This window comes from Sminthopsis crassicaudata, chromosome 2 (assembly GCF_048593235.1).
Source record: "Sminthopsis crassicaudata isolate SCR6 chromosome 2, ASM4859323v1, whole genome shotgun sequence".
Classification (NCBI taxonomy): domain Eukaryota; kingdom Metazoa; phylum Chordata; class Mammalia; order Dasyuromorphia; family Dasyuridae; genus Sminthopsis; species Sminthopsis crassicaudata.
In genome coordinates this window covers 472,008,480-472,031,678 of record NC_133618.1, presented here as the reverse complement: position 1 = coordinate 472,031,678, position 23,199 = coordinate 472,008,480, and the positions used below count along the sequence as shown (strand labels likewise).

General features: G+C 32.8%; 1 protein-coding gene across 1 annotated transcript; it reads right to left on the bottom strand.

Moving 5' to 3' along the window:
- Positions 1-4,978: 4,978 nt before the first annotated feature.
- LOC141553619 (olfactory receptor 2D2-like) lies at positions 4,979-5,914 on the bottom strand. Its single transcript, XM_074285178.1, has one exon. The coding sequence runs from the start codon at positions 5,912-5,914 to the stop codon at positions 4,979-4,981; it is 936 nt and encodes a 311-aa protein (XP_074141279.1).
- Positions 5,915-23,199: the final 17,285 nt, after the last annotated feature.

Below are 23,199 nucleotides of genomic sequence, written 5' to 3'. Positions count from 1 at the left end.
CAAGCAAAAGGCAGAAAACATTGCAGTATATAGAATAGATAATTTTGATTTGCCAAATTAAAAAGATTTTGCACAAAACAATGCAAACTAGATTAGAAGTAGGATACTAGATGGAAAAAAATTTAAGCAAGTTTTTATGATAAAGGCTTAATTTTTCAAACATAGAGAATTGAGTCAAATTTATAAGAATAACATAAGTCATATGAACAGGCAGTTTTCAAACAAAAAAAATCAAAGTTATCTGTAGTTATAAAATGCTCCAAACCATTATTGATGAAAGAAATGAATGTTAAAACAGCTGTGAGATACCATTTCACAACTATTAGACTAACTAATATAATAGAATGCGATGGTACTGTAACAAACAACAAAAATAAAAAGTTTTCATGAAAAACCTTGAAAGATTTATGTGAAAGGATGTAAAGTAAAAGGAACAGAACCAGAAAAATACTGTACATAGTGACAGCAATATTATGTGATAATTAACTGTAAATGACTTAGCTATCCTAAGCAATAAAATGTTCCAATTTACCACCTCCAGAACAAAAAAGAATGAATGAGTCTAAATACAGATTGCATCATGCTTTTTAAAATCTTTTTTTTTTGGGGGGGGGGGCAGAGAGGAAGAGAGTCTGTATTTTCTTTTGCAACATGGCTAAGGTGGAAATTTTTCACATGATTGTCCATGTAAAATCCCCACATGGGGACGAAGAAAGAGAAAACATTTGTATCTCAGATTTAAAAATGTTTAAAAATTCATTTACACATAATTGAGGAAAAATTAAATAATGCAAAAGAAAATTTGATCAGTATTAATTGGTTATATGGGACTGGAGAGTTAGAACACAGTAGTGTATAATTAAGAGAAACACTGAGATGGGAACTCCCACTGGTAACAATTTGAAGGAGACCTCTAAGATAACCCTAGAACTTTAATGTGAGAAAAGTAGCCAGCGTCACTTTAGAGCATTAGAAGAAATTGCTACAATGATATTCAGGTGTTTTTATTTGTCATAGAGTTAAATATCTTACGGAGAGATCCTTTATCATATATTTACCTTTACCAAGAATTAAATTTTGTTGGTTTCTTAATTCTCCATTTAGTCATCTGAATTTTGGTTTACATTAATTTCTAGATTCTTATTTTAATAATTTTATTTATTATTTAAATCAACAAGGGATTTCTTGCTGTTGTCTTATTATTTCTCTCTAGTTTTGGTGCATATTTCTTTTTATTTGAGGTTTTGAGATTAGAGCAGTTTTCATAGAACACTTATAGAACATTTATTCAACAAGATCTTATAAATCATACATCATTCTTTCTGGTTTCATAATTATCATTTCTTTTTTATTATTATTATTATTATTATTATTATTATTTATTATTATTACTATAACTGTTGATATTTATGTTAAATTTTATGTGCATTATTTCACTGGGTCCTCACAAAAACTCTGGAATAATCATGAGGAAGGAGAGAAGTATCACTAGACTAAAGAGAGATAAAGGTTGTCCTGATTTTCATTTAAAAAAAGAAAGTATATTTGTTGAAATATATGTGATTTGGGGGAAACATTGCAATATGTATTTTTTGAAAACTAAAAGGTAATTGATAAGTATTTAAAAATAAAAGAAGAAATTTCTGAGAGATGGCATGGTTTCATCAAAAACCAGCCAAATTTTATAAAAGAGGAAACATATCATTTTGATTATATGAAACTTAAAATCTTTTAGCTGAACAGAATCAATGCAGCTAGAACAAGGAGGAAACTAGCAAATAGAAAAGTGTTTTCTTTATATACCTTAGATAAAGAAGTTATACTCAAAATATATATACATACATATATATATTTATACATACATAGAATCAATACAAACATATAAGGCAATATATAAGACCATTTCCAATGGAAAATTGGATAAGAGTTATGAACAAATAATTCTAGAACAAATGTAAAACATTAGAAGTTTTGGAGATTAAGAGATTACTGAACATCAGTAAAAATACAAATCAATACAACTTTGAGTTTTCATTTCATGTTCACTAATTTGGCAAAGATTTCAGATATGATATTTATTAATGATTATGAGACAGTAAAAAGACAAGCACATTAATAGAGGTGGAGCTGAGGATTTGTCTGTCCAATCTGAAAACTGATCCAGAATTAAGCTAAAAGAATTATTTGAAAGTTCATGCCCCTCTTCCAAAAGATCTGTCTTAATATGTACATCCTTTAAGAAGATTAAATACAGAAATATCCTTTATACACCAAAATATTCAGAGCAATGTTTTTGTTTTTTGTAACAAAGAACTGGGAACAAAGTAGATGCTCATTGCCTATGGATTAGTTAAATAGACTGTGGTGCCTAAAGGTAATGGAATGTGTTATGCAAAATACTGAATATGAATAATTTAGAGAAATATAGGAAGATTCATATGAACTGATTCAGCATAAAGTTAGGGGGAAAAAAAGAAAAACAATATTCATGAGGACTTGAAAAATATAAATAGTAAGAACTCTCCCAAATGAGACCATATGTTATATAATTATAATGATCAAGCATGAGACTAGAGAAAACAAAATATACCATATTCTCTCCTTTGCAGAGTTTGAGATTCTGGCTGCAGAATATTAGATATATTGTGAAAAGCAGTTGATGTATGGTTTGTTTTGCTGAATAATAATAAAGAATTTTTATTCTCCATTTCTTTTATTCTTTTGTATTTATGATACCTCTTAGAGAAATTTAAGAGAAATATTCAGAAATTAAAGTGATACAAAAATGGAAGATACCAACAAAAGAAAAAGGCAAAGTAATGACATTAAATATAATTTCTTTTGGACAAAGCAGTTAAATTGGCTTTTTAAGAGACAACTGTGCATACAATGTATTGAGATTTCAGGAAAATATTTGAAAAATATTTTTTACTATTCTTATTGGCAAAATGTAGAATAGGTCAGAAAATATTTAGATGGATCTATAAGATCTTGTTGGATAACTGGAACCAAAATGAATAATGAATTAATGTCAACTTGCTAAGAAGTATGTAGCATAGTGTTATTTTAATGTGCTCTTAGTTTTGTGCCATTTAACATTTTTATAAGTGATGTATATGAAATTATGTTTATCAGATTTGTAGACGATAAAAATAAAGCAGGGGACATTAATCTTTTGAATGAATCAAGATCTAAAAGAATTTCTTCAAGTTAGAATAATGGGGTAAAATCTTTGGAGATGAAATTTAATGTGAGTAGTTGCAGGGTCCTGTATTTGAGTGAAAGAAATCTATTACAAAGCACAAGATAGGAGGATTGATCATTAATAATACTTTGAGTGAAAAAATCGGGAGGCTTCAGTGAATTTCAAGGTTTATATCAAGCAAGTCCACAAAATGGCAGCTCAAGATAGTGATGGATATTTAGCTTATAAAAGAGAAAACAGGAATGTGGAAAGATAGGTGGGAAAGAGACATGGTAGCTGCCTTCAAATGTTTAAAAGATTTTCTTTTGGAATATAGATTAAACTTATTCTACTTGATCCAAACAAGTAAATCCAAGAGTAATAAATGGAATTTGTAGAGAAACAGACTTTGATTCTACATACAAAAAATCAGAGACCAGGCCTAGAATAGATTGTCTTAGTAGATTTTCTAGTATAGACTATCTTCAAACAGTGGTTGACAGTTTCTCAATCATGTCTTACATGCTATTCTTCTCAGGTATGAGTCGAATCAATAGAAGTCTGAAATCTCATTAAACATTGCAGTTCTGTGATTTGAAGCATCCTTCACATGGCATGTTTTCAAGTCCTTTTTATCATAATAGCTACATTCCTCTGGACACTCTCTGGCTAAAAAATATTGTCCTTTATATGTTACAACCACTTATAGAACAAAACCCTCCCAACAATGGCACTTAAACATTTAAAATGTCATATTGAGATTAATAGCTATTTAAGGTCAATTTTATTTTGAGTGTATAACTACCCATTTAACTTCCTAAATGCCTGTCCCTTCTTATGCCCACTAATTTTTATACCATAATACACTCCGTCCCTCAAAATATGTTGTACAATTTCCATTAGCTATCATGGGATCATAGATCTATTGTTGAAGAAGATTTCAGAAGCCATCTGGTCCAACTCATTTTGCTAATGAAGAAGCTAAAGGTTGGGGAGGCTAAATAAATTGCCCAAAGTATTATATGCTGGAATTCTGTCTTCCCAGAAATCAGCTGGAATCAGGATCACTAAATGTCTTTATTCTTGATCTTTTCTAGTCAAGGTCAGGGGGTTAGGCCTAACAATCTCACACACACTTTCCTCTTTCAAATGTCAGGAGAGACTGACTCAGCATCAGCGTCTCAATTCCTCTTCCTCCTCCTACTCCTCCCCCCCCCCCAATGTCACTTCCCCCTCTTTATCCCACCAATCAAGTCAGCACAGAACAGCTGGGGAGGGTCAACCTTCAAACAAGTTAATAGGGAACTGTCCAATTGGCAATTAGTCTCACCTGCTTCATTATCCAAGTGCATTGCTCAGTTCTAGCCCTTTACAATTATAGATAGAAAGGATAAGACATAGGAATTGACTCATGTTCTACAGTTCAAAAAGTGGTGCTCTTTCCACAGTATTATGCTGATAATGACTATTATTTATTTTTATTTCACATTAAAATAACTATCCAAATCTTCATGATTATGTATGTATCATCTCATGCCTCTCTACCCACTTGAGACATATTGCAGATATAAAAGTATATACACATTCTATCCATAATGATTTACATAGGTATACAGACAGCTATTTAGAGCAATATAAATATAAATTTCCTTCATTCCCTCATTCCTGAGAGAAAAGACATCCCTCCCCCATAAAAAACAAAAAAAACCAAAAAACAACAACAACAACAACAAACAAACATGTAGTAATTTTTGGAGATGAAACACATTTCCAAAATCAACTGTATTGAGAAGATCAAAGTTTGCAAGGTTGTCCTTTCATGATGGTGTTCCTGAATGCCCTCTTCACTTCCTTGTTCCTCAGGTTGTAGATAAGGGGATTCAACATTGGAACTATCACAGCATAGAAAATAGACACCAGCTTCCCTTGCTCCTTAGAGGATTTAGGTGTCATATAAGTCATGATTGCAGATACATAAAAAATGGTGACTGCAATGAGATGAGAGCCACAAGTGGAAAATGCTTTGAGTCTCCCTGAGGTTGTCTTCATCCTGATGACAGTTACTATGATTGAGCCATAAGAGATCAGGATCAAAGATACTGGTAAAAGAAGAATGATCACACCCATTAAGAAAATGACTGTCTCTGCTCTGTGGGTATCTCCAGATCCTAGAGCTAAGAGGGCTGGGGCCTCACAAAAGAAATGAGCAATCTTATTGTCTCCTTGGTATGGGACTTGTAGTGTGAATGTCGTGTCCACTATTGACACTAACACACCACTGACCCAGCAACTCAAAGCCAACTGGAAGCATACCTTTTTTGTCATGATGAGCGGGTAGTGCATAGGGTCACGAATTGCCAAGTACCGGTCATAGGACATCACAGATAACAGGGCACACCCTGCACATCCAAAAATAAGGAATAGGAAAAGCTGAGCTGCACAACCCATGAAAGAAATTATCTTTCTCTTGGTCATCATATGGACTAGAGCTTGAGGAACAATGCTGGTAGAGAAGCAGAAGTCAGCCACAGATAAGTTGCACAGAAAAATGTACATCGGCATTTGGAGCTTTGAATCAGTTACAACCAAGATGATGAGAAGCAGATTTCCAAATGCAGTAACCAAATAGATGACCAGGAATAATAGGAATAGTAGAAGCTGAGTCTGAGGGTCATCAGATAGACCCAGGAATAAAAATTCTGTCACCCAAGTATGGTTGGGCTGACTCATTTTTTTTATATGTGTGTGTTTGCTTTTTCCAGAACAGGTATTTGTTGTGAGGATGTAACCTATGTTATTAGAAAGTCTAGTATTAGAAAGTATATTAGAGATTATCTAGTTCACCCACCCACTACTGTAACAGAGAACAGCTTTCCTAATACTTGAAAACATCTTGCATATTTTTCATAAATTGTCTCTTTTCTAAACTAACCACCTCCTATGCATCAACCTTCTTCATAATTAATATATATTTTCTAAATTCTTCATTATTGTGTCTAACTTCTCTCGGTGTATTCTATTTTTTTGATGTTCCTTTCATACAGTATTAAGATTTTAGAATTCAGTAAGATCAATAACTAAGTACAATATTCCACATGTGGTTCTGCTTTGGCCAGAAACCCAGAGGGTCTTCCCTTCCTAAATTCATTCATTATTTCATTTATTTATTTTGATTTTTTTGGACTAGGTGAAAGAGAAGATTCTTTGCCTCAAATAGCCTTATTCACTGAATGGTTATGACCTCAGTCAAACTGAGACATGTTGAAAATCTTAGGAAATGACCAAGATCTCCCATTAGGTCCATCTACAGTCAATTTGATTCATATCTTGCCACTGGACCCAGATAGCTCTGGAGGGGAAAGTGAGGTGGGTAACCTTGCATAGCCATCCCTCACTTAAATCCAACTCACTTGCAAATTATGGCATCATTTCTCTTACGTCATGTTTTAATTTGAGAACAAAGGACAAACAACTACCAACCCACTACATTTTTCAATGGATCTTTTAGGGATTTATTTTTGTTATTAATCATACAATACCTGCTCTAATGGACTCTGAGAATTTTTAGTTTTGGGGCAACACTTGATATTTATCTTATGTTTCATATTGAGCTCAGTCAAGTAAATCCTTTACTTCCTTTTATGTGAACAACTGTTAAATTAGGTCTATCCCCTTCTATAAATATGCAGATGACTTTTTCCCCAATGAAATTCAGGAGAACTTCAGATTTTGTTTTCTTAACTATAAGTTTATTTAATCTTATTTAATGCTCTCTTATAAGAGTTATGAGATGCATATAGAGAAACATTGCTCATATTCTGATTTCTTGCTTACTGAACAAGTCTGAGCTGGAAGAATGATTAGATGGGAAGGATAGCACTAACTCACTATATATGTTTATTTCCTTGAACAATATTTAGACATCTTATTGTTTTTCTGGATGACTTTAAATATATAGATCATCTTCTATTGTTGCTGAGATGCTCTCAGGGTGACTGAGTATGAGAGTAGTGATCTCTAAGAAGGAGAATTACCTCACATGGGACTTAATACCATTATTCCTTCTATGGCTCAAAATAACATCAATAGAAGGATGTAAAATTGTATGAAAGAATTTCCTATATGGGTACCAAAGGCAAAACCTATGTTTCCACTAAAGGGAAGGAATTTCCTGTGCACATAAGAAAGTGACCTTAGAAAGGTAATTTCAGGAAATATTATTTCTCCATATAAGACTACTACCTTGTTAAAATTGTTAGCTTATTTTATATTTCAAGATGAGAATTTAATGTTTGTTATCTTTGTTATGCCAGCTATACAGTTTCTTCCAACACTAAACTATTTCCAATGCATTTTTACTCACAACTTACAGAATTTATCAATTTCAAAGAGATTTTCCATCTATTTGCTTCTATTATAAACCAAAAACTGATAAGAAATGTCATCATCTACACTGTGGCCCTGCATTGTGTTGCTCTTGATCATCATAATAGCTTAACATCTAAAGTCCTACTATGAATTGGAAAGATTTTACTTTCCTCACCAGACGGACTAGATGACATAAACTAAAATTTGGATCTTCTGAAGTAAAGGAATAAAACTTGAAATTTCTGGTCTTTATTCTTCTCCATGTTTAATCACTCTTTCAGGGGACGATTACATTGTATTTTTTGATATCTTTTTGCTTTGTTTTTCTTTTACCTGTACTAGTTTCATTTTCCAGGAGTTCCTATGTCCAGATTCTCATATCACTGAGGTCAGACTTGCCCAGTAATGCACCTAAAGAGATTCAAGTTGTGGAAGGTCCTATTTAAACTATAAATAAGAGAAGATAGCTATTTAGTTTCTTGCCATCTAGTACAGAACCATCAACCTTGCAAGAAAATCTAAGTTCCCTTATAATTCTGAGATTTTATAATTCATGGAGACTTCAAATAATTCATTGGCACTTATTTAGATGATATTTGCATTTTCCTATTTTAGATGTTAATCAGGGAAAACTGTGTTAACTTGAATTTTCTATGGAGGATTATATTAAAAAATACAAACAACATCAAAACTATACCAATAGAATATAAATTCTTTGAGGATAGGTGCTGTTTCTTCTTTGTCTTTGTAACTTCAGTGTCTGGGGATACTATATAACCACATTTAATAAGTAATTGTTCCAAAGATAAATTTATGTTTGAGATACCTGGTCAAGGTGACCACCACTTTCAAATAAATCTACTCTACTTTAAAAGTGTTCTATATTAAGTCTCATTGCTAATAATTGAGAACTTTGGGGATTTCCTTAGGAAAGTATATAGGAGAGAGACTTGCTGGCTCTAAGAAACATATTTATGGTAGCCTCATTTTTAGTACTGTTGGCTGTGGGCCACCTTTCTACATTTATATTATCTATGCCTTCACCAAAGACAGTGATTTAAATGTTTAATGGTATAGAACAAAGGTGAGAGATTTCTAAGGTATTCCAGTAGGCATTGTCATACACACACACACACACACACACACACACACACACACACACATGCTATCCCCAAACTTTCTCCATGACAATGATATTCTAACAATCAGTCCTTGGTTTTAGTTATTCAAACATCTTTACATGCTCCCAATTATGCTTCCACACAGTTCATATCTCTCCTTTCTTGTTTACAAGGCTATCATTAGGATTTTTTTTTAAAATTCCCTTTGAAATCTAAAATTTCCATGGAAATTTCCCATATCTATAATTCGAGTAACCTGTTACAAATAGAAATTAGTTCAACCACCACAACTTTTTTTTTTGGGGGGGGGAGGTGAAAGTTCTAGTTAGTTTCTAGTTCTCATATGCTCATAAAGCATCTCATTAATAAAAATGAAGAATCCTTATTATCAAGTTCAAAAGCACAACTAGACTCCTATAGAGAGAACAAGCTGAGGATAAAGATCCACTGGAAAAATTAATTTTCTTTATAGTGGCATTTCTCAAACTTTAGGTTTTCTAGTGGCAAAAGTACGAAAGAAGCTCTTGGGGCATATTCTCAGAATTTAGTCCAATAAGTTCATATTTCTTGACAAGGAAAAACTTATAAATTCTGGGTGACAATACTAGGTTTCTGAGGATGTTAAAGGCTAAGAGCCAAAGAAATATGTAGTGAAGAAGAATTAGCACTTCCTTGAGATAAACTAGTTCTGATTTAATTCCTTAAACTGGGAGTTCAGGAAAAGACACTATCTTAGAGTTTGATCTTCCAGGATAAGGATAGGGATAGGGTTTGTTCTTGACTTCTGTGAGTGTAATACAGTAGATAGATTATTCAACATTGATTCTAAAGAGTGTTTGTATTCACAAGGACTTTTCTGAGAACCCTTGAATTTTGTCCATCAGTCTTGATGATTTCTATAAACAGATATCAATTGCTCAAAGCCTAATCTGCCTCAATCCTTGTCTACCTCATGTGTCAGCAGAGGTACAAAACTGAAAGGTGTAATTCTAAAAAGAATTAGAAGAGTTTATATGGTAATGTTGCTCTGATATATTTTCTTTTCAAAATGGACAAACTAGAGAGAAACATAGAATTCAAAGGAGAATTCCAAATTTTTCTTTTAGGGAATATTCCATGCTATTTTCCCTGTCATTCTTCCCTGCCCTTCATCTTTCTCCCATCACCCATATAATTCACTCCTATCAAATATCTAAACAACTTTTAATTGTTTGCTTTTGTTGGTTCTCACCTGAGATGCAGAAAAGATCAGGAAAAAATCTCAAAGTCAGTGAAGCCACTCCAAATGTGGAACACAGAATAGATGTATGAGAAGTAACCTCAAGGGTAAGTGGATAGCATAAGAAGAAAAGGAATCTTTTCTGCGAGGCAAAAAACATATTTTAAAACATTGTAAAGTACAAATAAGAGAAGTTGGGAAAAGGGGAGGGAAGAATGGAAAACTGGTTCACATGCTTATTTCTCACAGAGAAGTCTCCTTTGTGCTTCAGAAGATATACCTTTGAAATAAGAGCAATTTCTTTAAGGATAGTAATGGGTTGTGAAAAGAAATAGTCTCTTGAGCAAATATACTCTAGAGGATATTATACTCATTAGGAGAGATCTGTTGCTGTGTTTCTATTCTATGTGGTTCTGATGTAGTTGTAAAAACCAAATTTTAGAGCAGCTAACTCAAAGCTACATCAATAGGATTTGGGGGGCTTGGGCAAATCACTGGTCTCAGGTGACTTTTCACCACATCCTAACTTTCTGTTTGAGTTAAGGCTATTGCTCTGAGTACTATAAATTGAAAGGTTTTTTTTTTTTTCCCTGATTGATACATGGTGAAGCAGATCATTATTTGTCATTTCCTACAAAGTTGCAAGGTTTGGACAGAGTCTCAGATATAGGAAATCCATATACTTGGACTTTGAGACATAAACTTGAAAACTTATAAAAATTCTTACTGCAGGAGCATGTGGAGTCATTTGAGAGTAGACATGAGAGTAGATTATCTAAATATTAAAGCATTCCAATGTTAAATATGTGGGATTTCTTATTATTTTGTGGGATTCTCTGTACTTACTTTATATGTGATATTTATTTTCCTTTGAAGTTTCAGAACAGGAAAAATTTGTAGAAATCAACTATTCAACCATGTTGTTAGTCATATTATTCTCATTTCTTTTTTTTTAATTAAAAGCTGTAGCAACTAACATTTATATAGAGTTTTAATATTTTCAAGTGTTTTACCCATTTCATTTGAGTCTCACAACTTTTTCATTTATATATCATTATCTCCATATACATAGGTATCATTATCCCTGTTTAATATATGAGAACGATGGGCACAAAGAGGGTAAATGATTGTCTAATATGGGGTTTTAACAGAGATCTTTCCAACTCCAAAGCCATTTCCCCTATTTAACTATTCAACTAGCATTTGTTAATTTCTACATCATGCATCTCTTTTTCTCCTGTCACTGACGCCTACTCAACTCAATCTTCTTTCTAATCAAGTTGTTCTAAATTTGGGAATAGTAGTGAAAGATATTTTAAAAGATCCAAATGAGTATAGCTTTTATCTCTCTGTTCCAAAGGTTAACTCAATTGGGAGTTAGTGGTCCATGATATCTGGACAATACAAAAATATTCACGTCACTGAATAGTGATGATATGCCTAGGTCTCTTGCTCACCTAAGCACTCAGTAGCCCCAAGAAGAATGTATAACCCATGTTAGATGCCCAGCCAAGAAAAAGATTGTTGCTTCCTTGGCCAGAAGAGTTCCCTGTATTATGTTCACTGTGATCTTGTTGAATCTGATTTGTAAGAAAAGTAAGAATGATTTCTAAGATGATTCTTTTTGAGGAAGAAAAAGGTGCTGCTGGACAGGGAAGAGTCAGCCATAGTGACCAATAATGCCCAGGATTATTAGAATGTTGCTCACAAAGATAACAAAATAAATGACCAGAAACAGGAGGAAAAAGTACTTTAGTTTTGGGGTACAATAGAAAAGTTTTCAAGGATAAATTTACTATTGTTTAAAACCATCCACTTGGTCAGGACATGCAGACCTTGGAGAAGTAAAAAGACTGCTCTTTGGCCAAAGGAAATAGGGAATTTATCATCTACTGCTTCCACTTCCATCATGCTCTCCAGACAATGGCTTTACAATATTCTTCTCTGCTGACATTCTCCCATTACTCTTTTCTCAAGTGTCTGAATATCATTCTTTTTGCATGTTCCAAAAGAATCATACATTTCATAGAATGAATACAAACTGAATGTCCATCTATTCTTAAAGCTGTATTTTACAACCTGACTTCTATCTTTTTGCAGAAGAATATCAGAGAAAGTATTTGACTTTCTTTTCTTATCATGGCTGCTTTCTCACTTTCCCTATTTGTCTGAAAAGGGATTTTTACAATTTTGTTGATAGCCATGTAGATTGGAAAAGAATCATTTTGCTGAGAGTTTGGAGAAGGGATAAGCCATGCTGCTATGTGGAGAGCTATCTGAGCTTATTTATTTCACAACATCTGTAAGCTTTGATATTAATACTTTCAAATAAGTTTATTTTCTCTGGACACATTTCTTCTGCTATTTTAATCAAATGTGATTTAAATAATTCATCATGTAAAGGGCAGCTAGGAAAGGGATAGAAAGACCCAGTCCTATGTTCAAATCTAGCCTTAAAAACTTACTAACTGTAACTACAGGCAAGTCACTTAACTCTGTTGGCCCCAATTCCTCAGCTGCAAAATGAGCTAGAGAAGGAAATACCAAACTACTTCAGTATTTTTCCCAAGAAAACCCCAAATGGGGTCATGAAGAGGTAAATAGACTGAACAAAAACATTAGTAATTGGCTTTCCTTTCTTGGCTAGTAAATCTGAACTATTCAGAAACTTATTTTAGTTTCAAACGCATTTTCATATTATAGATTTGTCAATAAATTTTTCTTCAATGAGGTATCTTATTTAAATTTTCCAAACTTTTGACAATTGTTTTCCTGTTACTTTGGAATATTGTTATGAGTACTTAGCAACAAAGAAATGTGTAAGCACAGAGAATGTGAAAGCAAGGAAAGCGAGAATGTGAAAGCAAGGAAAGCAAAAATGTTATTTCTCAGGAGTTTTGTTTTTAGGGAAGGAAATACATAGGATAAATATTAAGAGGACAGTAAGGTCAAGTGCATAGTTTTTGTATTTTGTTTTGTGATGTTTATAAAATTCAATAGACACAGTCTCTGGGTATTTAATCATTTTATTAATAATGCTAGCATTTTATTAATAAAAAGAAGGATCATTTAGCTGTCTCTCTCTTAGACCAAAGACAACTCATGGTAATGAATTCACAGTTTATATAGCCTTGGAAGCATTGGTGTACCTGAGGATAGCAACCAACTCTGATTAATTAAAATAAGAGGAATGAATATGACAATAAGAGTTGGAACCATTATTTTTAAATGTTATTTATTTGTTTGTTTGTTATTCATGCACATTCACTTAAAAATACATTTTCTTACAAAACTTGAAAAATAAGAACAAAAGAGAAAAGCCAAGAGAGGAAAAAAAAACAGAAAAATAAAACAAATGGAACATAACATCTGTTGATGTAAATTCAATCTTCGTGTTTCTCTCTCTGGATGAAATGACATTGCTTTAGTTTATTGGGGATTGCTTTAGATCATTGAACTATTGAGAATAACTAATTCTTTCATAGTTGATCAATGCAAAATCTTGTTTTTACTGTGTACAATGTATCTTGATTCTACTTATTTCACTCAGCATGAGATCTTATAAATCCTTCCACACCTTTCTAAAATTAGCTTGGTCATCTTTTTTTATAAATCAATAATATCCATTACTTTCACATTTCATAACTTTTTCAGCCATTCCTTAAATTGACGAGAATCCACTCATTTTCCAATTCTTTTCTACTATAAAAAGAGCTGCTACAAATATTTTTTGCACATGGTTCCTTTCTCCTCCTTTATGATTTTATTGGGATACAGAGTCAGTAGTGGCTCTGCTGGTCAAAGTGTGTGCACAGTTTTATAGCTCTTTGGGCATAGTTCCAAATTGCTCTCTAGAATGGTTGAATCATTTCACAACTCCACTGACAATGAATTATGGTCCCAGTTTTCCCACATGCTGTTCAACATTTATCATTATCTTTTGCTGTTACCTTAACCAATCTGGGAAGTATGAAGTAGTACCTACAAGTTTTCTTAATTTAAAGAATTTCTCTAGTCAATAGTGATTTATGGAAATTTTTATATGACTGAAGATACCTTTAATTTCTTCATCTGAAAATTGTCTATTCATATCCTTTGACCATTTCCCAATTGGAGAATGTCTTGTATTCTTATACATTTGACACTGTTCTTTATATATTTTAGAAATGAGGCCTTTATCAAAAAGACTGGCGTAAATATTATTTCCCAGATTTGTGCTTCCCCAACAAACTGGAAAAACATGTTTACAGTTAAAAGTTCTGATAAAGATCAGAGAAATGTAAATTAAGACAACTCTGAGATACCATTACACACCTGTCAGATTAGCTAAGATGACAGGAAAAAATAATGATGAATGTTGGAGAGGATGTGGGAAAACTGGGACACTGATATATTGTTGGTGGAAAGAATCCAACCATTCTGGAGAACAATCTGGAATTATACCCAAAAGTTATCAAACTGTGCATACCCTTTGATCCAGCAGTGCTACTACTGGGCTTATACCCAAAGAAATACTAAAGAAGGGAAAGGGACCTGTATGTGCCAAAATGTTTGTGGCAGCCCTTTTTGCAGTGGCTAGAAACTAGAAGATGAATGGATGTCCATCAATTGGAGAATGGTTGGGTAAATTATGGTATATGAATGTTATGGAATATTATTGTTCTGTAAGAAATGACCAGCAGGATGAATATAGGGAGGCTTGGGAGAGACTTACATGAACTGATGCTGAGTGAAATGAGCAGAACCAGGAGATCATTATACACTTCAACAATAATACTGTATGAGGATGTATTCTTCAACAAAGAGAAGATCTAATTCAGTTCCAATTGATCAATGACGGACAGAATCAGCTACACCCAGGGAAGGAACACTGGGAAATAAGTGTAAACTGTTTGCATTTTTGTTTTTCTTCCCAGGTTATTTTTACCTTCTGGAATCCAATTCTTCCTGTGCAATAAGAAATTCAGTTCTGTACACATATATTGTATCTAGGATGTACTATAATATATTTAACATGTATAAAACTGCCTAGCATCTGGGGGGGGGTGGATGGAGGGAAGGGAAAAATTGGAACAGAAGTGAATGCAAGGGGATAATGTTGTAAAAAATTACCCATGCATATGTACTTTCAAAAAAGTTATAATTGTAAAATAAAAAATAAACTTAAAAATTTTTTAAAATTGTGTCTTATTTGTGTTGATGTTTTTTGTGCAAAACCTTTGAAATTTAACATAATCAAAATTGTCCATTTTGTATTTCTTAAAGTTCTCTAGTTCTTCTTTGGCCATAAATTCCTTCCTTCTCCAAAGATATGATAGGTAAATTATCCCTTGCTCTCCTAATTTGCTTATGGTATTACCCTTTATGCCCAAATCATGTACCTGTTTTGACATTTTAATATGTGGTGTAAGATGGAGGTCTATACTATGTTTCTGGCATATTTTCCTGTTTTCCCACCAATTCTTCTAAAATACTCCAGAAGCTAGAGTTTGGGGGGTTTAACAAATATTAGATTAATACAGTCATTGATTATTGTGTCATATGTATCTAATATATTCCACTGATCCATCATTCTTAGCTTGTACCATTAGAGAAATTGAACAAGCCATCAATGAACACCCTAAGAAAAAAAAATCCCCAGAACCAAATGGATTTACAAATGAATTCTATTAAACATTTAAACAACAATTAATTCTATTTAAAGAACAATTAATCCTTTGTAAAGGATTTGAGAAAATAGGTAAACAAGGAATCCTGCCATATTCCTTCTATAACATAAATATGGTATTGATACCTAAACTGAGAAAGAAAAGTATAGACCAATATCCCTAATGAATATTGATGCAAAAAAATATTAGCAAAGATATAAAAACAACTTAATAGAAAGACAATACACTATAACCAAATGGAATTTACACTAGGAATAAAGGGCTTGTTCAAGATAAGAAAAATTATTACCATAATTGACCATATCAATAATAATATTAGCAGAAATCATATGATAATCTCAATAGATGCAGGGAAAAGCTTTTGACAAAATACAGTACCCATTCCCATTAAAAAACACTATCATAACTTATTTAGCCATTCTCCAATAGATGAGCATCCACTCAGTTTCCAGTTTTTTGCCACTACAAAAAATACTGCCAGAAATATTTTTGCACTTTTCCCTCTTTTATTATCTCTTTGGCATATAAGCCCTCTTTTATTATTTCTTAGGCATATATGCAGGATCAAAGGGTATGCATAGTTTGATAACTTTTTGAGTATAGTTCCAAATTGCTCTCCAAAATGGCTAGAGCCATTGACAACTTCACCAACTATGTATTAGTGTCCCAGTTTTCTCACATCCCCTCCAACATTTGTCATTATCTTTTCCTTTCATCTTAGTCAATCTGAGAAGTATATAGTAGTACCTCAGAGTTGCCTTAATTTGCATTTTTTCTGATCAATAGCAATTTAGTTGAGGTTTTAATATGATTAGAAATTATTTCTTTTTTTGCATCTGAAAATTGTCTGTTCATATACTTTGACCATTTATCAATTGGAGAATGGCTTGAGTTCTTATAAATTTGAGTAAATTCTCTATGTATTTTAGAAATGAGGCCTTTATGAGAACTCTTGAAGGTAAAAAAATTTCCCAGTTTATTGCTTCCCTGCTAATCCTGTCTGCATTCATTTTATTTGTACAAAAACTTTTAATTTAATATAAGCAAATTTATCTATTTTGCTTTCAATAGTGTACTCCAGTTCTTCCTTGATCATAAATCCCTTCGTTCTCCACAGATCTGAGAGGTAAACTCTCCTATGTTTTTTCTAATTTGCTTATAATATCACTCTTTATAGCTACATCATGAACCCATTTCAACCTTATACTGATATATGGTGTTAGCTATGGGGCAATGCCTAGTTTATGCCATACTAATTTCCAAATTTCCCAGCATTTTTTGTCAAATAGTGAGTTCTTATCCCAAAATCTGGAGTCTTATGGTTTGTCAAACATTAGATTTCTAGAGTCATTGATAATTTTGTCCTGTGAACCTATTCTACTGATTCATTACTCTTATTTGTTAGCCATTACCAAATGGTTCTGATGACCACTGCTTTATAATATAGTTTCAAGTTTGGTACATCTAGGCCACCTTCATTGACATTTTTAAATTAAATCTCTTGAGATTATTGACCTTTTGTTCTTCCAGATGAACTTTGTTACTATTTTTCTATCTCTGTAAAATAATTTCTTGGGAGTTTGATTGGCATGGAGCTGAATAAGTAGATTAATTTAGATACTATTGTCATTTTTATTCCATTCCCTCACCTAACCCATAAGCACTTGACATTTGTCCAATTGGTTAGATCTGACTTTATTTGTGTGGAAAGTGTTTTGTAATTGTTTTTATATAGTTCCTGATTTTGCCTTTGCAGGTAGACTCTCAAATATTTCATATTATCATAGTTATTTTAAATGGAATTTCTCTCGTATATTTTGTCATTGGACTTTGCTGGTAATATATAAAAATGCTGATAATTTATGTGGATTTATTTTGTATTGTGCAACTTTGCTAAAGCTGTGAATTATTTCTATTAGTTTTTTTTTTTAATTTGATTCTCTAGGATTCTATAAGTATACCATCATATCATCTGCGATGAGTGATAATTTGGTTTCTTCATTACCGCACTAATTCCTTTAACCACTTTTCTTTTTAGTAAAGCTAAAATTTCTAATACAATATTAAACAGTAATGGTCGTAATGAGCAACCTTACTTCACCCCTGATCTTACTGGGAATGGTTCTAGTTTGTCCCCACTACATATAATGCTTGCTGGTGGTTTAAATAGAGGCTACTGTTCATTTTAAGGAAAACTCCATTTATTCCTATACCCTCTACTGTTTTCAATAGGAATGAATATTGGATTTTGTCAAATGCTTTTTCTGCATCTATTGAGATAAGCATAGGATTTTTGTTAGTTTGGTTACTGATATAGTCAGTTATGCTAATTATGTTCCTATATTGAACCAGCCCTCCATTCCTGGTATAAATTCTATATGGTTATGGTGTATTATCCTGGGGATATTTTGATGTAATCTCTTTGCTAATATTTTATTTAATATTTTTGCATCAATATTCATTAGGGAAATTGGTCTATAATTTTCTTTATCTGGTTTAAATATAAAAAACCATATCTGTGTCATAAAAGGAATTTGATAGGACTCCTTTCTCTATTTTTAAAAATTGTTTGCATAGTATTGGAATTAATTGTTCTTTAAATGTTTGGTAGAATTCACATGCAAATCTATCTGGCCTAAGATATTTTTTCTTAGGGAGTTGATTAATATATTGTTCTATTTCTTTTTTTTTCTAAAATTCTTATATTTAAGTAATTTATTTCCTCTTCTGTTAATCTGGGCAATCTATATTTTGTAGAAATTCCTCCATTTCTCTTAGATTATCAGATTTATCAACATAGAGTTGGGCAAAATAGTTCCTAATTATTGCTCTAATTTCCTCTTCATTGGTGGAAAGTTCTCCCTTTTCAGTTTTGATACTAACAATTTGATTTTCTTCTTTCCTTTTTTCTAATTAAGCTTTGTCTATTTTTTATAAAAACAACTCTTAGTTTTATTTATTAATTCAATAGTTCTCTTACTTTCAGTTTTACTAATCTCCCATTTTATTTTCAGAATTTCAAATTTGGCATTTAATTGGAGGTTTGTAATTTGTTCTTTTTCTAGCTTTTTAATTGCAAGCTCAGTTCATTGACCTTCCCTTTATTTTATGCAAATAAGTATCAAGAGATATAAAACTTCCCCTAATAACTCCCTTGGCTGTATCCCACAAATTTTGATATGTTTTCTCATTATTGTTATTCTTTTGGATGAAATGATCAATTGTGTCTATGATTTGTTGTTTTACCTACTCATTCTTTAGGATTAGGTTATTTAGTTTCCAATTAATTTTTGGTCTATGTTCTCCTGCCTTTTATTGCATGTAATTTTTTTTTTTTTGCATTATGATCTGAAAAAAAAGCCTTTACAATATCTTCCTTTCTGCATTTGATGATAAGGTTTTTCTGCTCTAATACATGGTCAATTTTTGTATAGGTTCCATGTACTGCAGAGAAAAAAAGCATGTTCCTTTCTGTCTCCATTCAATTTTCTCCTAAGGTCGATCATACCTATCTTTTCTAAAATTCTATTTACCTCCTTAACTTCTTTCTTATTATTTTGTGGTTTGACTTACTTAGTTCTGAGAAAGCAAGGCTGAGATCCCCCACCAGTATAATTTTGCTGTCTAATTCTTCTTGCAACTCTCTTAACTTCTCTGGGAAATTGGATGCTATACCACTTGGTGTATATATATATTTAATATTTATATTGCTTTATTATCTATGATACTCTTTAGCAAGACATAGTTTCTTTTCTTATTTCTTTTAATTAGATCTATTTTTCATTTAACTTGATCTGAGATCAGGATTGCTACCCATGATTTATTTACTTCAACTGAAACATAATAGATTCTGCTCCAGCCTTTTACCTTTATTCTGAATGTATCCCTCTGTGTTAAATGTGTTCTTGTATTAAAAAAAAAAAGGGGGGGGGGAGAAAGGATTCTGCCTTTTAATCCAGTCTGCTATATGCTTCCATTTTATGGGAGAGCTCATTCCATTAACATTCACAGTTAAATTTTCTAACTGTATTTCCTTCCATCTAGTTTTTCCACAGTTATACTTTTCTCTTTCCTTTCCCTCTTTCCCTCCTCCCCAGTATTTTGCTTTTGACAACCTCCTCCACAAGTACCCTTCCCTTAGCCCTTCCTCCTTATACCTTTCTCCTTCTACTTCTGTTCTCCTTTCTATTAGCCTGCCCCTTTTCTTTCTCCTTTCTCCTTCTACTTTCGTATAGGGTAAAAGAAGCTTCTCTGTGAAGCTAAATGCATCTGATATTCTCTCTTTGCACCAAAACTGATGAGAGTAAAATTCACACAAAGCTCATCCCCTTCCCTTCTTTCCTTCAATTTCTTTCTTTTCTTTTTTTTTTTTTTTTAATTCTGAGGTGGGTCATACAGCTAGGAAGTGTTAAGTGTCTGTGACCAGATTTGAACTCAGGTCCTCCTGAATTCAAGGCCAGTGCTCTATCCACTGTGCCACCTAGCTGCCCCCTTTCCTTCAATTTCAATAAATCTTTTTTTTGCCTCTTCATGAGATGTAATTTATAACATTTTAACTCCATTTTTCTCTTCTTCCAGTAGAATCATCTTTCTTCCTTTACTTTCTTTTTTATATTATTATAAAAAATAAATTATATCTGCACTCTCTTAAGTATAACCATAACAGAGATACAGATTTCAAGATTTAAACATATCATCTCAAGAGATACAAAGAGAAAATTCATTTAAAATAACTGCCGTTAGTATAAAATATTTGGGAATCTCTCTGCCAAGCAAAAGTCAGGAACTATATGAACTACAAAACACTTTCCACACAAATCAAATCAAATAAAAAAAATATCAAGTGATCATGGGTAGGCCAAGCAAATATAATAAAAATGACAATATTACTAAATTAATCTACTTATATAATGCCATACCAATCCAACTCCCAAGAAATTATTTTACAGACCTAGAAAAGATAATAACAAAGTTCATCTGGAAGAACACAAGATCAATAATTTCCAAGAAATTATTGAAAAAAAATGCCAATGGTATCAACCTAACTGTAGCAGATATAAAACTATATTATAAAGCAGCAGTTATTAAAAAAATTGGGTACTGACTAAGAAATAGAGTAGTTGATCAGTGGAGTAGGTTAGGTTCACAAGAAAAAAAATAGACAATGACTATAGCAATCTAGTATTTGAAAAACCCAAAGACCCCAGCTTTTGGGATAAGAATTCACTATTTGAGAAAAACTGCTGGGAAAACTGGAAACTAGTATAGCAGAAACGAGGCACTATCATACAGCTAACACCATATACCAATATAAGGTCGAAATGAGTTAATGATTTAGACATAAAGAGTGATATTATAAGCAAATTAGAAGAACATAGGATAGTTTACCTCTCAGATCTGTGGAGGAGGAGGGAATTTGTGTCCAAAGAAGAACTGGAGCTCATTATTGAATACCAAATAGATAATTTTGATTATATTGTTAAAAAGTTTTTTTTACAAGAAAAACTAATGCAGACAAGATTAGAATGGAAACAATAAATTTGTAAAACCTTTTTTACATTAAAAGGTTCTGATAAGGGCCTCATTTCTAAAATAAATAGAGAATTGACTCAAATTTATAAAAATTCAAGCCATTCTCCCATTGATAAATGATCAAAGGACATGAACAGAAAATTTTCAGATGAAGAAATTTAAATCATTTCTAATCATATGAAAAAGTGCTCTAAATTATTACTGATGAGAGAAATGCTAACTAAGAAAACTCTGAGGTACCATTACACACCTCTCAGATTGGCTAAAATGACAGGAAATGTTAATGAACTTAAAGAGGATGTGGGGTATTGGTCAGCCTGCCATCCAGAGGAAGGGGTGGGAGGAAGGAGGGGAAAAGTTGGAAAAAAAGGTTTTGCAATTGTCAATGCTGAAAAATTATCCATGAATATATCTTGTAAATAAAAAGCTATAATAAAAAGAGGGGATGTGGGAAAATTGGGACACTAATGCATTGTTGGTGGAATTGTCAACTGATCTAACCATTCTGAATTTTTTTTCTTCTGAGGCAATTGGGATTAAGTGACTTGCCCAGGGTCACACAGCTAGGAAGTGTTTAGTGTCTGAGACCAGATTTGAACTCAGGTCCTCCTGACTTCAGGGCTGGTGCTCTATCCACTGTGCCACCTAGCTGTCCCGTTGATCTAACCATTCTGGAGAGCAATTTAGAGGTATACTAAAAAGATTATCAAACTCTGCATACCCTTTGATCCAGCAGTGTTTCTATTGTACTTATATCCCAAAGATATCTTTAGCAGGAGAAGAGATGAAAGGAACCCACATGTGCAAAAATGTTTATGACAGCCCTTTTTGTAGTAGCAAGAAACAGGAAAATGAGTAGATGCCCAGCAGATGGAGAATGATTAAGTAAGTTACGGTATTTGAATGTTATGGAATATTATTGTTCTATAAAAAAATGATCAGCAGGATGATTTCAGAGAGGCCTGGAAAGACTTACATGAACTCATGCTAATTGAAATAAGCAGAACCAGGAAATCAATGTACATGGCAACAGTAAGATTATACAATGATTAATTCTTTTTTAAAAAAATTATTTTATTAAAGCATTTTATTTTTTAAAACATATGCATGCATAATTCTTCATCATGAACCCTTGTAAAAGCTCGTGTTCCAATTTTTCCTCCTTTTCCTCCCCCTTCCTCTAGGTGGCAAGTAGTCTAATATATATTAAACATGACAGAAATATATGCTAAATCTGATATATGCATACCTATTTGTACAACTATATTGCTGCACAAGAAAAATTAACTCAAATAGGGGGAAAATGAGAAAGAAAATAAAATGCAAGCAAACAAAAAAAGTGAAAATACTATGTTGTGAATCACACTCAATTCCCACAGATCTCTCTCTGGGTGTAGATTGATATCATCATCACAAGATAACAAGATTGACTATATTGGATTTACATAAAATTTTACCATATTTGACATATGTTGCATTACTTGCCATTTAGGGGAGGGGATGAGGAACACTACATTTTCCAAAAGTCAGTGGTGAAAATTCATCTTTGCATAAGTAAAAGCTTCAATTTAAAAAAGCAAATTAAAATAAATTCTGGGGGTGGAATTAAGATGGGAGAGAGCAGACACAACTTTCTGTGACCTCCTCTGACCTCTCAAACCAAGAGTAGATTAAGCCTCTAAACTGGTTCTGGAGTCAAAGAACACACACAAATATTTGGAGTATATCACATTTCCAGAAGAAGATACCTTGGAAGAACTTCAGAACAGAATGGGCAGGGGGACAGTGTGCCGAGTCCAGACAGCAGCAAAGGGAGATCAGGGCAACAAGTTGGGCAGGGGGAGTCCAAGCATTGTAACTTCCACACACCTGGGAATCTTCTGTGAGCCTCTTAGGCTATTCTGTCCTGGTTGCAAGCAGCTGGTTTGGCAGATTTGCTACAAAAGGCAAATTGTATACCACTGAGCCTATGATTGCCCATCACCAGAAATCAATCAATGGAGCTGCCCCAGGGCAAACTAAAGTAGCTGTCACTCCTTTTCATTAAGAGCAGACCTCAAGCCTTAAAGAATGAGCAAAAAACTAAAAAGACCTCTCACCATAGAT

Bases quoted from the DNA above. Each gene is read 5' to 3' on its own strand.
- LOC141553619 (XM_074285178.1), bottom strand. From the start codon at position 5,914: ATGAGTCAGCCCAACCATACTTGGGTGACAGAATTTTTATTCCTGGGT.